The sequence below is a fragment of the Calypte anna genome, chromosome 6 (assembly GCF_003957555.1).
Source record: "Calypte anna isolate BGI_N300 chromosome 6, bCalAnn1_v1.p, whole genome shotgun sequence".
NCBI classification, from domain to species: domain Eukaryota; kingdom Metazoa; phylum Chordata; class Aves; order Apodiformes; family Trochilidae; genus Calypte; species Calypte anna.
The window spans coordinates 20,504,111-20,519,954 of record NC_044252.1 but is presented as its reverse complement, the minus strand read 5'-3'; the positions used below and the strand labels follow the sequence as shown (position 1 = coordinate 20,519,954).

General features: G+C 34.8%; 1 protein-coding gene across 1 annotated transcript in view; it reads left to right on the top strand.

The window, feature by feature from the left end:
- LOC103535886 (adhesion G protein-coupled receptor A3) overlaps nt 1-15,844 on the top strand; it is a 250,606-nt gene that overhangs the window by 102,340 nt on the left and 132,422 nt on the right. The window contains exons 5-6 of the mRNA XM_030453634.1: nt 5,397-5,468; nt 6,222-6,385. Of these exons, the coding sequence (XP_030309494.1) occupies nt 5,397-5,468; nt 6,222-6,385 (236 nt within the window). The remainder of the gene's footprint in view (nt 1-5,396; nt 5,469-6,221; nt 6,386-15,844) is intronic.

Here is a 15,844-nt window from a genome sequence, read left to right as displayed (position 1 = left end):
ACAATCCAAATGACTGGCCTTAGTGAACAGAACAGAAAATATAAGAATGAGATGTACTTAGGCTATCCTTTCTTATAGTATAGTTTAAGTGTTGTTCGCATCTTGTTTTAATACACTTTCCAAAGTTTAACTTAATTTTTGGTAATTCTCATTGTCCCTCTCTAATTCCTGTCTTTTACTAATCTTTTCCTTTTTACTATAGGCTCTCTCTGATCTTTTTACAACTTGAGCCCTTTTTTCAACCTATAAGCTTTGGGTTTTCATTCATTTAGTCTGTCTTCTATTTTTATTATTTAAATTTTAATTTGCTGACTTTAACAAATGGGGCCATCCTTCATTCCGGTTCATGTACTTTGATAGTCCTTTACTAGTTACTTTTTTGTTTTGTTTTTTAATTCAGAAGTCTGTCCTTTGGAAATCAGCAGCATAGTAACATATAATATAAAATTCACTTTTCATCTGAAATACATTGATTCATGATTGCTATGTCAAAAGTTTTGACTTGTACTTTTGCAGGCACTTAGCAAGCCAAAGTTAAGAGTCCATTTACTTTTGTTGGGTTAGTGATAATTTAATGGAGAAATGCACCACAATCTCAATCAGGAGGAACTGTTTCCTGATGTACATGGTATTATTTGTTTCTCAGTCTCAAAAATCTCATGTAATGACATAACACTGATAGTAATTATTTGAGCTGGGGTCTCAGTTTGCCTCACCAAAAGCTGGTGATTGTTGACTGCAAGCTGATGTCATCTGATACTTTTCTGGCACTTTCTTGCTTTTTTCCAATGGCAAGTGCATAAAAAATTCCCAGAATCAAACTTTTTAAACACTTTTAAAATACATTAAGATGTCTTTTAATTGCCACTGATTCCTCTGAATTGTATTTGCTTGTTATTCCTAGGAAATGAGAAAGCTCATGCAATGTAATCTCAAAAGGTTATGGAAAAGCATTTATATAGTGTAACATCAGTGTATATAATTTTACCAAGGAAAAGATGACAAGTGCTTAAACATGGAAGTGGTTTCAACACCATCAAGTGTGGATTAAATTGCTGAAGGAGCAATGATTTGATTTATGCAGTTGTTGATTGTGGTAATTAGAACTCTGCTGAATTACATTATCAGAGCAGGATCTTTGCAGGCTGTTACCAAAACCAGTAGGGAGAGCCGTGAGTCCACTGGAAGGAGCAAAAGACATAAATCTTTTCAGGAACCTTCTGAGAAATACAGAAAGGGAGCTTTCGTATACCATTTATAAGCACAGTTACCAGGAGGAACAAAGTAACATTTCACCTTCTCTTGTATATCTAATTCAGTTTGAAAAATGGAAATAGAGCTGAAAAATCAACTCTAGGCCCAAGCTGACAGGGCTTTAATGATGTGCGTTTAATGATGTGATGTATATATCTAAACTGAGTAGGGTGAAGTTATGCTTAAACACTTCACTGAAATGAAGGATGAAAACTGCATGAGCTTTCAGGGATAATGCACACACTCTTTGGAGGGCATGGTGATTTTATGAAGCCTATTTTAGAACAGGACAACCTACAGGATTCTCGAAATAAGAAAAAAATTAATTGGTAGTATCACCTAGTATTGTTTTGAAAACTTGCAAACATAAGAAACCCACAGAATATTGTAAGCCTTGTTATAACACAGGAAAGAAGACTTGTGCTCCCATTGCAGTTATGATGTATATTTCAGTGAACAAGAATTGAATTTCAAGTTACTAATGAAATCTAAAATTTCACATGGCTCCTTAAATTACTGCAGCTGGTGAGTTGTGATTATGTTCCTTGAGACTGTTCCAATTTTTACACCTTCTTGGATCTGATGATTTGTATTTTGGAAAATGACTCCAAAATGCTTTCACATCATTTGACAGATGCAGCTGACAGTTCCTCAGACAGTTAAAGAGAAGATTTATTGTCTGCTAAGATATTAGCTTTTTTTTTTTTTTGTCTCATATATTACCTTTTGTCTGTATTTATGCTGGACAAAGCGGATGAATTCTAACTAGGAGTGACATAACTGAATGCAACAAATCTTCCAAATCTCCTCTGGCCCCTCAGTGACCATGTTTCAGTGCTTTCTTCCAGAATTATGTTTGCAATATTTCTGCTAGGTACTGCAGCTGCCATCCATACTAATTCTCTTTATATTTAAGTTAAATATGAAGATCTGTGGAATACTGGGATAGTGCCACTATACTGATGCACCAGATTTTGTTTCTTTAGCCTCATATAGGTTAGCTCTTCAGGCTTTGAAGTGTTGAGGCCTTAAATTTCAACATGCAGCTACTGCTGAATCTTCCTTTTGGAGGTTTGAAACAGAACTTCCTCCTTAATTCCAATTGTTTGATTAAAGTATACCTGATATATTCATCATCCTGCCTCTGAATCATCAGCGGTAGTTAGCTTTATGGTAATATTATACCATAAATTATTGTGTGACTTTCTTGCTGTCATTGAAGCAACTAATGACTTTGGTGCCAGAGATAACGCACAAAACTAGTAACATGGTGAATCAAGCAGACTCACTTTAACAATATCAAAAAATATGCACTGTAACCTGCCCTCTTTTTATTTTTCCTTTAATTTTTTCCCCCTCTTGTCCCAGTCTTTTTTGCACAGAAGGTCCTTCTGTAACGCTTACATTAATCTTTTGCTTGTTAATACTGCTTGTCACAGTGAAACATTCTTCATATTAATATATAATATATAATTAATATATAACTCTTGCTTTTATTAATATTTTTCCTTGGAATGGTCTTTTGAGTTATTTAATTCCTTTTCACTCTTTTGTGGCATTTCTCATGTATATTAAAGATTTGCAAAAGTATTTAATTTCTGTAAAAGCACAACAGTATTTGGTATGTGAAAAAAGTTCAGAACCTTATACATAAAGCTAAAATGTTTTACCTCTGATGTAACAGAAAGGACATGTCTCTGTTAATGCAGGTAGTTAATGGCATGGTAAGTACTATCAGCTTTGGAGTGTGTTAATTTGTTGTGTTTGAAATATTTAAAAACAAGGCGATATGGATGTTTTCTGAATTAATGTCCTTATAAATTGAGGTAGAGTGGGCTTTTAGGATACCTGCAATGATGGAATTTCACAACACTATGCATTTGAAGATATTTTAATTTATAATATGTATGGTATGAACTGACAGAACCAGACAATTGTGGAGTTATGTAGATACCTGTTCAGAAATGTGTGTGTTTTGAGGTGATTTTAAAAGATTTCTGAAGATTTTTTTAGACAAGATGCTATATCCAGTGTTGGAGATCTAGATGCTGTCATTATTTTTTCTTGGGCTTAGAAATGTATTGCTTTATGACTTATATAGCCCTGTGACCATGCTATTAGTTCACTAATTATTAATAATAATATAGAAAATTCCAGAATAATATAAAAGAATATGAAAAATTGTTTTGCTGGCTTTGTGCTGACTTTTGTATTGTCAGAAAATCAGTTATTCCAGTACTTAACAAGACCACTGAAGAAAATGGTTACATACCCTAAGTGGAACTTCGGTCAGGAATTTTTAGGTTAACACAGGGGAGGTCAGTTCTGGCTTGGTATCTTGATGGAGACACCAGCCCCCTGAAAGGAGCTTGTACTGAGGTGTGTGTCAGCCTCTTCTCCCAAGTAACAAGTGGTAGAACAATGGGAAATAGGCTCAAGTAGTGCCAAGAGAGGTTCAGATTGCATATTATGGACAGTTTCTTCACTGAAAATGTTGTCATGCATTGGAACAGAGTGCCCAGGGGAGTGATTGAGTCACTGTCCCTCAAGGTGTTTAAAAGCTGTGTAGATATGGTGCCTACAGACATGGTTTAGAGGTAGACTTAGTCGTGCTAGTTGGACAATTGGACTTCTTGATCATAAAAGTCTTTTCCAACTAAAAAAATTCTCTGACTAGGAAGGACATATGGAAAGTATGTATTTTCAGTAGACACATAATAGGCATCACTGGCAAGTGTACATAACTGCAATACAACTGCTGAACATTTGTGGAAAAGACACATTTTTTCCCTGTTTCCTAAAATATTGACCAAACGCAGCCTTCCTCTAGTCTAAATGGAATAAGAAAATTTCATACTCCGTGTTCTGTTTGTTTTGCTGTATGAAGCCTGGCTACCTGCTAAGGAAAAAGCTGGGATTTGCATCAAATTGGAAATGTTGTCATACTGCAGTGCAGAGAGACAGAGAAAAGCAAACCACTTTATTTCTCCCTTCTCACTGCCACCCATGAAAAGCTTGTCAGATTGCCTTCCTTGGCCTTCAGCATGATTGTCCTCTCTCATTAAGTATGGTTCTTGAGCTTTTTGTTCTTTCTTTCTGAAGCTGGTTCAGATCTGTTGCAGCTTGGTAGATTCCTCACTGGTGAAATGTTGCTCTTAATCTGGAATTGTATCTATCTTCAGTTTAGTATAGATTCTTTACTTTATAGTCATAAGAAAAGTAAAATAAATCATTATAAAAATGTAATTTTTAATTAGAAGTAATGAAACAATTTTGTTTGCCAATCTATATTTTTTACATAACAATGAAGATCTAGTGAAGAGATTTGAAATTTCACTGATACTTGAAATTTTGTAGTACAGCATCTTTGATTTCAGATATCTTCGCTTCAGAGAATGGATAGAAAGGAATATATTTCAAAAGTAGATAATTCATATGGTATGAAATACTAATCTGGATACTGCATGAACTGTTTGGTTTACTGGTATGGAAGAAAACAGTATTACTTAACACTAAGTGTTTATATGTTATATTATTAATGCACTGGCAGAGCAATACTGTTAAATTAGACTAAATTAAGAATCTGTTTGCAAGTATTCAGCCTAATCCATGGACACAAGTAATAGTAAAACAATATTTAAAATGGAAATGCCCTTAATGTGATTATGGGAAAAATCAGTTTGTGTAAAGTCTTTTGCAATAAAACTATTTGTGTAGTTGCTTTGAAAACTTATTACTGTTTTAAGGAATTTGTTCAAATTCTTCTGAGCATTACTAAATTATTACAGGTTTTGTTTCTTGAAGTGGCCTTCTATATGTATGATAAAGATAGTACTGATAGGTCTCACTCATTAATATTTTTATGTGCATTTTCACTTAAATTCTTAATATTCTCTTCTAGAATCCTATTCTATTCTAATATCTGGAAATATTCTTATTATACCCATTGAATTTTATGTATACTTGCTGTGTATGATTTGTTTTGAAAATTGCTGTAATTTATGAAAAAGCAATGTGCAAATTTAAATGTTTTTACTGTTGTCCAGATAGCAGAATTTCTTAATTAGCATTGGAAAATCATATTCTATAACAATTTGGTTTTCTTCTTGTATTTGCTATAACTGTAAATTCCTTTTTTCTAGAAATTTGTCAGGGAATATTTTTTCAAGTCTCATGAATGGACTTTTTTCTGAGCTTCTAGCTTTAAAAGCACTGTGAGTATCATTTCTTATGTTCAGAAATATGACATATTTGAGAAAGACATTAGAATAAACATTGCAGGGTTGAGTATGAATTCGAACAGGAGTGTTTCTAGCAAGTCATTCCAATTGTAAAATATGCAGTATTTTGTTATCCATGTCTGTCTCACTATTAATGAGCTGCCATCTCTTACCTGTACTGGTGAAATTGGTAGTGCTGACAGCTTAATCCCATACCTGACTACACTAGTCTAGCCATTCTGACTGGCATCTCTGGGTTTTTTGCCCTTTCAGTGTTTTCATGCATCACATCATGTAATAGCTCTAAATACACAAAAATGCTTATGTTAAATTTTTTCCCTGCAATTATAATAAAAAATTCCCAATAATTTTTCTATTAAATATATCTCTCCAAGATTTAAGAGTGTATACTGGATGCTTTCATGGTCAAGTCTCTACTTATAAGAGCTCTTAAGTGAAAGTGTGTTAGAGTATGGCTTTCTACAGTAGCCCATATTCCAATTTAATTCAGTAGTCAGCAATGCTGTTCTATAACCAAACCCAGAATTTTTGCATAATGTCTTGTAAGTCATTAAAAGTGGGACAATATGTATTACTTGTCTTAGGATATCTTTATAATTATACATCCATAGTTAAGCATCTGCTTAGAATTAGTTCTCTTTGGAGCTCAGTAATTTGAATCTAACAGAAGAAAGTCTGTTTATGAAAACTGCATATACCAGTTGTGATCTTTCTTTGCCTTTCTAGACATTTCAACACTGACTCACTGATTTGTGACTGTAATCTCAAGTGGGTCTTGCAATGGGCCAGAAATGCTTCAGTTCGAATAGCGGAGGAAACGGTTTGTGCTTATCCCAGTGCTTTACAAGGACTGTCATTTCGTAACTTGAAGGAGAACCAGCTGATATGTGGTGAGCTGCACTCTCATTTAACATTACAAACTTAGTGGAACCCAGAGAAAATACTAAAAAACAGAAACAATGCTAAAAAAATAAGAAGAGTATTAAATCTGATTTCCTTATAGGTACAAGAAATTCTCATTTATGAAAATATAGCTAAGATTGAAAGAGAATGGAAAAAAATAAAATTTTCTTATTTCACACACTAAAAAGAGTGTGTGTGTGTGTGTGTGTGTGTGTGTGTGAGTGTGTATATTGCAAGAACACCACTGTCCTGTCTCTGTCTTAGGTAGCACGTCATTAGGGATTTAAAACATTAATCCCTGATGGTAGCTCTACATTGTATACTGCATGAAACTAAGGATTTCTACAGAGATTTATAGAACTAATCAACAGAATCTTTGAAACTTTTAACTTTCGTGAAGGACAGAAAATCCCTTCGATGGTGAATTTGATAATATCTTACATAAAAAAAAAGGAAAGACACACTCCTAATAACTATGAGAGGAATGATATGTATAACACATTTAAAACAGAGGGGAAATAGGAGTTGACTTGAGTACTAAGAAAAAGTTTATTTTTAACAGCAAATACAAATATTTACATGTTGGGACAGATGTGAAAAGATGTTAATATGAGCTATAGATGTCCACTAGATGAGCTGTTAAGCAGAGATACCTGGAGGCTAGTAAGGAGTGAACTCATGTAAGCAGAAAGCAGAGAAATTTCCCGTACTGTGGATTACTGAATGTTTTAAAACCTGCAATACTTCTCAAATACCACGCTGCCATTTTATAGAGACCCAGAATGGGCATCTTCACAGAGATCCATTTTGCAGCAATACTTCTTTTTCTGGGAATGCTGAAGTGATCAGAAGAATTGGTTAAGGACTTTTAATTGGTATTTCCAGGTTGCCAATGAATACGCACATGTGAATTTTACAGGGAAAAATTTCTCAAAATTTGGTACTTTGATTACTAATAGGACATACAGCTACAGGGAGCTGTTCGCTCATCAGTTTTTAGATTTATTCTATGTTTTGATGGGAGAATAAGTCATGTTTCAGATTTCCTTCTGGCAAATCTTTCTCATATATCTAATAACTCATGATGGTCAAAGTAGTCGTCCATTTAAACTGTTAAAAGCCTACTTTGGGTATTTTTATACAAGCTAATTTAAATAAGTGTGTAGTTTGAGAATTCACAAGGTTGTGCTTATTTAAATGTTTATTTAAATTAGCTTGTATAAAAATACCTGAAGTCATAAGAGCTATTTAAATTTCTTTAACAGAAATGTCTAATCATCAGAAATGTTTGGCTATAAAGCAATATTTGACAATGTTGGAAATAAGGCTGAAAAGTTGGTTTGATGATAAGATAGTTTTGACTTCTGTCTTAATTATGAGGGACTGACATGAATTATGGTACAAACATAATATCTTTCTGAGAAATGATCATGATACTGGCTTAGCACAGGGCTTTGTTACTGTTCTCCATGGTTTCCAATTAAACTCATGCAATTTACAGGAGGGAAATTACATTTTCTTGAATGGTAGTGCTATAAATTCCACTTGAGGTCTGATAGGAGTCTGTGATTTTGCCATGCACAAGCTGGCAGCAGAAATAGATTCTGTAGGCCAAATTCTTCATTCAGGAAAGACCTGTATGAGCATTTTTTCTTAAGGGAGCTATGAAGGATTGGTCTTAAAGCTGAGCTTTGATTATTTACACTGATGAATGAAGTACTAGAATTTAGTTTTTAAGTCTCAAAGCTGCATTGATGCTATTGAACTAGCTACTAAGTAGTAGAAGTTCACCTCTGCAAATTATGATTCACATATAGCTCTGATGAAACCTTTTTCTGTTAGAAAATATTGATTCATCAGTACAGATGTTTGGAAACATGCTGACTTTCTTACCACCCCCAGTTAGATTTTATTTGAAGTTTAGAAAATAGTTGACACAGTATCGGTATTCTTTACATAAATGATTTGGCTGAAAATGATGTATATATTTACTGAGCTATAAAAAAATATCACAAAGGTCAAAATAGAAAGATAATTTTATAGTGCCCTAAGATATTATTATTTATTTATTTTCACCACATCACAGAGAAAATCGTCTGATTCTCCTGGGACAGAATGCTGTTTCCCATACAGGTCTTCTACATATAGTACTTTTTGCATATACTTTTCCTTTATTTATAAATAAATAATTGATAATTTTGTTTGTTTGTTTAGAGTTTAATGGATTTTATGCATAATACATTAGATTTTCATTTCTTATCATTATGCCTTTTCCTGTGCTCAGAGTGGATTGATTTAGTGATTGATTCGGTGTCAGTAGCTTTTCAGGTTTATGTAGTCTACTGTCCTAATCTTGGTCATCATATTATAGCATGGACTTGCAGACAGGTTAAAAGAACTAGATGTAATATCCTATCAGTTCTCTGGGCCTCTAAATGTAGAGAGGTGCCTAGATTTTTTTCAAGTCACTTTGCTCTAGTCAGCCAGAGAGGCTGATATTTAGATGTAGCACTATCTCATCACAGCATTTGCAAACAAGCTAGTTTTTTCACGTCACCCTTCCCATTGCTGGTGTTGTCCTTACCTTTCCTAGCAGTCTGCTGCAATGCAGGCTGTCAGTGAGCCTGTTAAAGCAATCTCTATCTGCAGTGGCTTTCAGGCCATGTTACCCGAGCTCATGTGTCTGAGCCTTTCATGAGGAATTGGTTAATCCCCAAAAACATCGCTTATGCCCTTTCTCTATCTGTGTTGATGCAAAGCTATGCCCAAGTTTTTCTATTGGAAGAAACTAATTGCTTATTTGTATCTTTATTATGCCTCTGTACCAAATTTTTCTGTCTCCAACTTCCTTTTTTTTCTGTTGTATTGAATGAGGGAAAATCTCCTTGCGTGTTGAACTGCTACAGCATAGTATTGTAGCGTAATAGTTAAAAGAACTCCTAACATACAGCCTTATTTATTTACCTATATTATGCAGATCTCCCAAAACCCCCATGTTGTTGCAATGATTACAGCCAATGAGGGCAAAGGGAGGCAATTAGCAAAGCCAGTGTGAATGCCTGTTCTTCATACAGGATTTCAGTCAAGAAATGTCCAGAGTAAGGAACTATAAGGTCAAATGTTACAGATACAATAATGTTAAAACATAATCTCCAGGGAAAATATGGTGGAATTATAACATGAAAAGCACATGGCAATGGCAAATTTTCTTTTTTTGAACTAACATGGCTGAGACAGTATCTGCTTTTATGGAGCGTCTCATCTACTTCAGTGAGGGTAGATTGGCCTCCCTAGTGTCAGGAACCTGTTTTTCAGAGTATCTTGAGTATCCAGAAGCTGATTTTGAATTCTCTTGTTACTCTGGGTGCTCCACATTCATGAAAATCAACTGCAGTGTTCTTCACCTTAGAGGGGTTGTTTCAGTATGTTCTTTTGCAAGTATGTATTATGAAAAAATGTGCATTTTATCCAGGAACGGTGAACCCATTAGTTGTACCTTTCCAGTCCCTGAAGCCGCTCTACAAGAAAGCTAGGGAGGGACTTTTAAAAAGGGCATGTAACAATACAACAAGGAGTAACAATTTCAGGCTGAAAGAGGGTAGATTCAGATGGGATGTTAGGAAGAAATTTTTTACTGTGAGAGTGATGAAACACTGAAACACGTTGACCAGAGAGGTTGTGGAGGTCCTGTCCTGGAAGTGTTCAAAATCATGCTGGATGGGGCTTCATACAACCTGATCTATCAGGAGGTGTCTCTGACTATGGTAAGGGGTTTGGAACTATATGATCTTTGAGGCCATTCCAACCTGTGATTCTGTGGTGAAGAGAATTGTGGCCCTAGTGGGCCTTAGGAGCTGTCTACTGAGAAAAGTATTAACACTACAGAGGAATAAAAATCCTTCCTACTAGAAATGTGAGAAAGATTGGAAGGTAATATGTACAAGTTATGGGTGTCCAACAGTGTTTGAATTATTACTCAGCCTCTGAATTCTGTAAACTGTCTGGTTTAAAGTGTTAATGAGTTACACTAGCAAGTTGTGACTCAGAAAATAAAAGTGAAATGTTCTTTTTTATTCTGGGGGGATACTGGACTCCCTGCTTAGGGTGTGGTACTTCAACAGGAGGGATACAAATCAAAGGCACAGATTCTTTTCTAGCTTCTGTATTCTACAATACAATTCACTAAATGTTTCATAGAAAGTGTAAATAATGTATTGGGAGGGAGGGGACATAGTTGTTAGGGAATTGCTTGTCTTTTGTAGTTTGCCTTACTGCACTGGGAATTAGAGTATTCATCCTCTGAAAGAGCAGAGTCAGGTAAAACTGTAAGCACTTTCTGCTACCTGTTCACACTGGAACTGGTGCAAAGCAAAAAAAAAAAAAAAAAAAAAAAAAAAATTCTTTATGCACCTTTCCTTGTGCTCTTAGAGGTTTCTTGAATGTTTTAAGGTTTAATTTCTTACATAGAAAGGCATGAAGTACTTTAATCATTATTTACCTACCATCCCATTTTTTAATCTGTATTTCTCACGCAAGCCCTAGTCTGTTTTTGTAAGTAAGGTTTTTTTTTATCTAACCTAAAATACTACAAAAATTCAGAACATTCAAGACACTTTGAATCTATTAGAGCAATACCTTAGAGAAAAAAAGAGAACATTTTATTTTCTAGGCTTCCTGTATAAAGAAGTTTTGCTTTTTAAAGCAGCTGATTTTTTTTCTTGACATATGTTCTTAAAACACTGTGTGGCCTTGAATGCTTTCTCAGCAGTGGTGGAATAGCAATATTTTAGATGCTATATATGTTAAAATGTCCTTATAATTTTATCTGATGTACTTGCACACTGTTTTCACTTCATCCCTAGCAGATAAGGTCTGCTTCCACAGTTCAACAGTAAGAACTTTGAAAGAGGCAGGTACTTTTAGATATTAAAATAGAAAAAATAGATTAATACTGGGATTTTATTTTTTAAAAAAGACCAATTAAATTTAACCCTGAATTCAGCTGAATGCATTCAGCCTCATTCTGCATTCACTTTTAATGCTGTCAAATATTTTGTGCTAGGCTTAGTGGGTAAGTAATGAGATTTGAAGTTGTGTTTTTCATATGACAAAAATTAATTAACTATATCACCGATTGAGCCTTAAAATGGCAATTGTATATGCAACTAACTTGTTTTTAAGAAGTTTCCTTTCCTACATGAAATATATTGCGATGACAAATACAAAGTTAAAATTTTATCATAATTTACTTGTCTTAGTGTATTCAAAACATTTTTAGGTCTCCCTTGTTGTTCACTTAAATTTAGGGATAGGCTTAATATTATTGTTGCAACCATTTCTTTCTTCATTTACCATTTATTCTTACTATATCATCATAATCTAAATATTGAACTGTGCAGTTCTTTTTCCAGTATGTAGTAACTGACTAAACTCAAAATCTCAAGTACAAAGAATGATGGATTAATTATCCAGATTTAGATACCAGTCCTGCAGTTCCTTGGCAGCCTACAGATAGCCTGCTGCATTCACGTGGAGCACCACTGTCTTCAAGAATATGCAGGATCAAAACTTCAGCTCCAGTTCTACAGGGAGTGCCTAATCATATGGCTAGTTCTAATTATGTTAAAATAAGAGTATTCCCATCAGTAACCTTTCTAAGGGTTACATTTTGCATTGTCATACAACTAGTTACACTCAAATCCTCTTGCAATGATTTCTTTTTTACAATGTTAACAATTAATGATTTTCTTTAATAACAAAATATGGGTAATATTGGAATGTCAGTAAGTCAAAAATGTAACTGTAGATATCTGTTTTTCACAGCTGGGGCAGTAGATTAATTTTCTATCTAACTGGCCCACTTTAAATATCAAAGTTTTTAATAGTTAACCAGTTCGTTTTATGAAACTGGCAATGATTTAACCTTTTGGGTCCAAATTCTAGATTCTAATCAGATCAGCCTCAAACTGGAAAAAAAAAGGGAGGGGACTAGAGTGTCCTTAATTTAGTATTAAACATTATTATTTAATCTCTTTAGTAACAGAATTATTAAAATGTTCATTTAAGAAACCTAAAGGATGAGGTTTTACGACTATGTATTTTCTTGTGTCTATGCTAACACATGAAAATATATTAAACAGAACTTTTCATCCCTGAAATCTCATCAGTCTAGATCTGTATATATACCAAATTCTTCTTCCCTTTGCTTACTCTTAAACTACATCAGTGTTTTTTAATATGCGGTTTTGTCTGATTTTCTGCATTGTCTTTGCCTGTTTGTTCCAAAATGCATGCAAAATAACTACAGGGAAACTTATTTAAGATGTATTTATTGGAATATCAGCAAAATGAAGTTCCTTTACTCTTCAGAACTTCTGCCCTTGGAGACTTGACTATCCATCTCCAAAAGCCAGTTGCTCATGAGCAAAAAGCAATGCTGAAACAGCCAGCCTTGACTAAAACCCATGGAGTATCCCAGAAGATATTTTAATTATTCTTAACATGTTAACATGAACATTAAATAACTAGAGTTAAATTTATCCTGATAATTCCTAAACAAAATTATATAAGCTTCTTTGCCATACCTCTATTAATATTGTCCAGTTAACACCACTGATTATGGTTTGGTGTAATTAATCTTAGTTCTCATGGGAAAGTTCCTTATAAAGCCTCCATCCTAACATCCTCTCTTCTAATTAAGTGGAGTATACCATTGAGATATTTCACATTTTTATTGCACATTTCATCATACAGCACTTTACTTAATGTATGTATAGAAATAGCTGTCAAGAGGTGCAATTTCTAACACTGTCAGCTGGACTGAGAGATGTTTGGAATGGCAAAGTTTCATGCAACTGCAGGGACGAATTCTTACTTCAACAGAACTGTCACTTGTTCAGGATCTTTTATGACTTTTACATTTCTTTTTCATTTGGCATTCTTGCAGCATAGATAGGTACTCATGCAGCCTGCTGGACTCTGGGCAATTAGGAGCAATCACTGCCACTCTTGAGACTTTCCTGCTGGCATGCTTCTGTGTTCTGAGTGTGTAGTAATGATATGAAAATAAAAAGAAGGTGGCTAGTAGCACTTAAGGTTTGGAACGGTGAGTGCTGCCACTGCACTTTCCAGATATATAAAGTTAATCAGTATATTTTGTAGAGCTAGGTACTATATCCTTGCCAATGCTCAGCCATTTTTATTAACTGGAAGCTGTAATGAGTGTGGGTAGCCATGAGCCTGCTGGCTTGCTTGCCATGAGGATAATTTGAGTAATCAAAATTAGCTTTCTAGTAATGGTTTCTGACTTTTGCCAGTGAAGGATTTTGTGTTGGTGAATCTGCCAATACCATAGCTGTCAATATGCCATAGTCTTCAAGTTTCGGGATGTGGCACATAACCAAATGGACTCCAGCTTCTAAAGCAGACTTCTGAAACAATTTGAAAATAAGAAATTGGAAAATGGCAGCAATTCTACTTGATGAGGAAGAAATCAGTGATGAAAAAACTTTTTTCACATTCTTTTATATTTCTGTTTGATATGCCAATGCAAGGTGTGGGCTTTATTTTTCTTGCATGCAGAAAATATTTTTGATTAATTGGTTAACTGGAATGAAAACTTCAATTTCCTATTGTGAAAATTTTTAAAGTAGCTCTTCTCATTTTACAAATTAATGTGGCATTTGTGTTAAACTCTATTGAGACCTGGTACCTCTGTATTTCTCTACCTCTACTTTCCTAAGTAAATCACTGCTATCATCAGTAAATAAGAAAGTGGTTTTATACTGCTCCTTCACTTATGATGTTAGTAAGAAACACAACACGCATCAGTCTGTAGACCTAGTACAAAACTGATAATTTATTTTCACAGGGGCTTGTAAGTCCAAGGAAAACTGCAGTAGAGAAAGACAAGCTATTTAACTTTGTTGTAGCTGGTCTTTTCACCCACCTGCTGAGTGGTGGCTGAACCTGTATGAGCTGGATTTGTGAAAAGCTACTAGATTTGAATTGTACATTTTTCATCTTGTTTCCTTAATCTCTGCACTGGTGTATATTTTAATAAGCCTGAGAAGTTATAGAATCTAAGTGGTTCTCAGTGGTGCTGTCATCCAGAGCTGTGATTGTAACTTTTCTTGGCACAACTGCACTGACTTTAGTCTTCTGATTTGTAAATATGGGACGTATTTATGAGATTAGGTAGCCCAGGTAACTGAAGCACCACCAGCAGTAGACTATGACAGGCTAGGCCCACCCTACTTCTAACTAATTCAGGATAAATCCTGGGATTGTTACTTCTCTCCAACTCCCTCCAGGAGCATCTACATTCCTATCAGTGCCTCAGTCCACTGACCTGGCAATGCTCACTCAGGAGACATATGCCTTTTCTGCCTCTTTCTTAGCTTTGTTTGCTTTGCAGAAGTTTGTAGGAGTGAAAGCTAATACATTTGTAATGTAAAGTAAAATAGTATACATGTCTGGAGTCTTGCTCTTTGATTAGTAGCTACCATGTCAGTGTAGCACTTAACATTGCAGAACAAACATAAAGCTTTTATTTAATTATGAGATACTGAAAAAAAAAACCCTAAAAACTATCTACTTTATCTTCCTGTCCAAGAAGCATGTATGAGGGTGAAAGGGACTGATAAAATGGTGTGGAATATGCCTTGCCCTGCCAGCATTCTGAATTTGGTGGAAATAAGAGGCTATTAAAAAAAATAGAAGCTCTACTTTTTTTTTTTTTTTTTTTCCTGTGAGGGATAAATGAATATGTTAAAAAGCCAAAAGAATTATCTTATTGTGGTGTATTTAATACATGTTGGCATCTGTATTTTCTTGATGTTACATTAAAATTTAAGATAGGCAAGGCTTTTATTAAAACTAAAACTTGGCTTCAGTTCTTTATTCATTCTTGACTTCCCTGGCATATGGCTCAGTCTGCGACCTTCTGCACCAAGCCTTTTGTTAGTGACAGCAAATTTTGCAATACAGACTTTGGCTTTGGTGTGCCAGCACCTCCCATTCTTGGCAGAATTGGCCTTCAGAGCAATTTAGATCTCTCTCTTTCTCTGCTACATTCAGTAAATATGAACAGATACAATTTGCTGTGTCAGCAAATCAAATGTTTAACTCATGTTTTTCAGTTTGTTTTTCCTCACCCGTCCTTTTTATTGGACCAATTTCTTTCCTTTTCCTCACTTCCAGCTTCCCCCCACTGTGCTTTCCAGGCACATTTCTTTCCTGCTGAGATTGTATACAGATATTAGAGCTCTAACTCTCACTTTTGTCTGTAGGATGTGCCACACTCTGTAGGCACACCCAGTTCAACTAAAACGCCCGTTGGCAATACAATAAATCAAGTGGTGAACAAGAAGTGAAACACCGACCTCTGGCTTATTTTTCTGTCCCAAAAGCTTGTGGTGCACTGTAGCAAACTGAATTTTCAACCA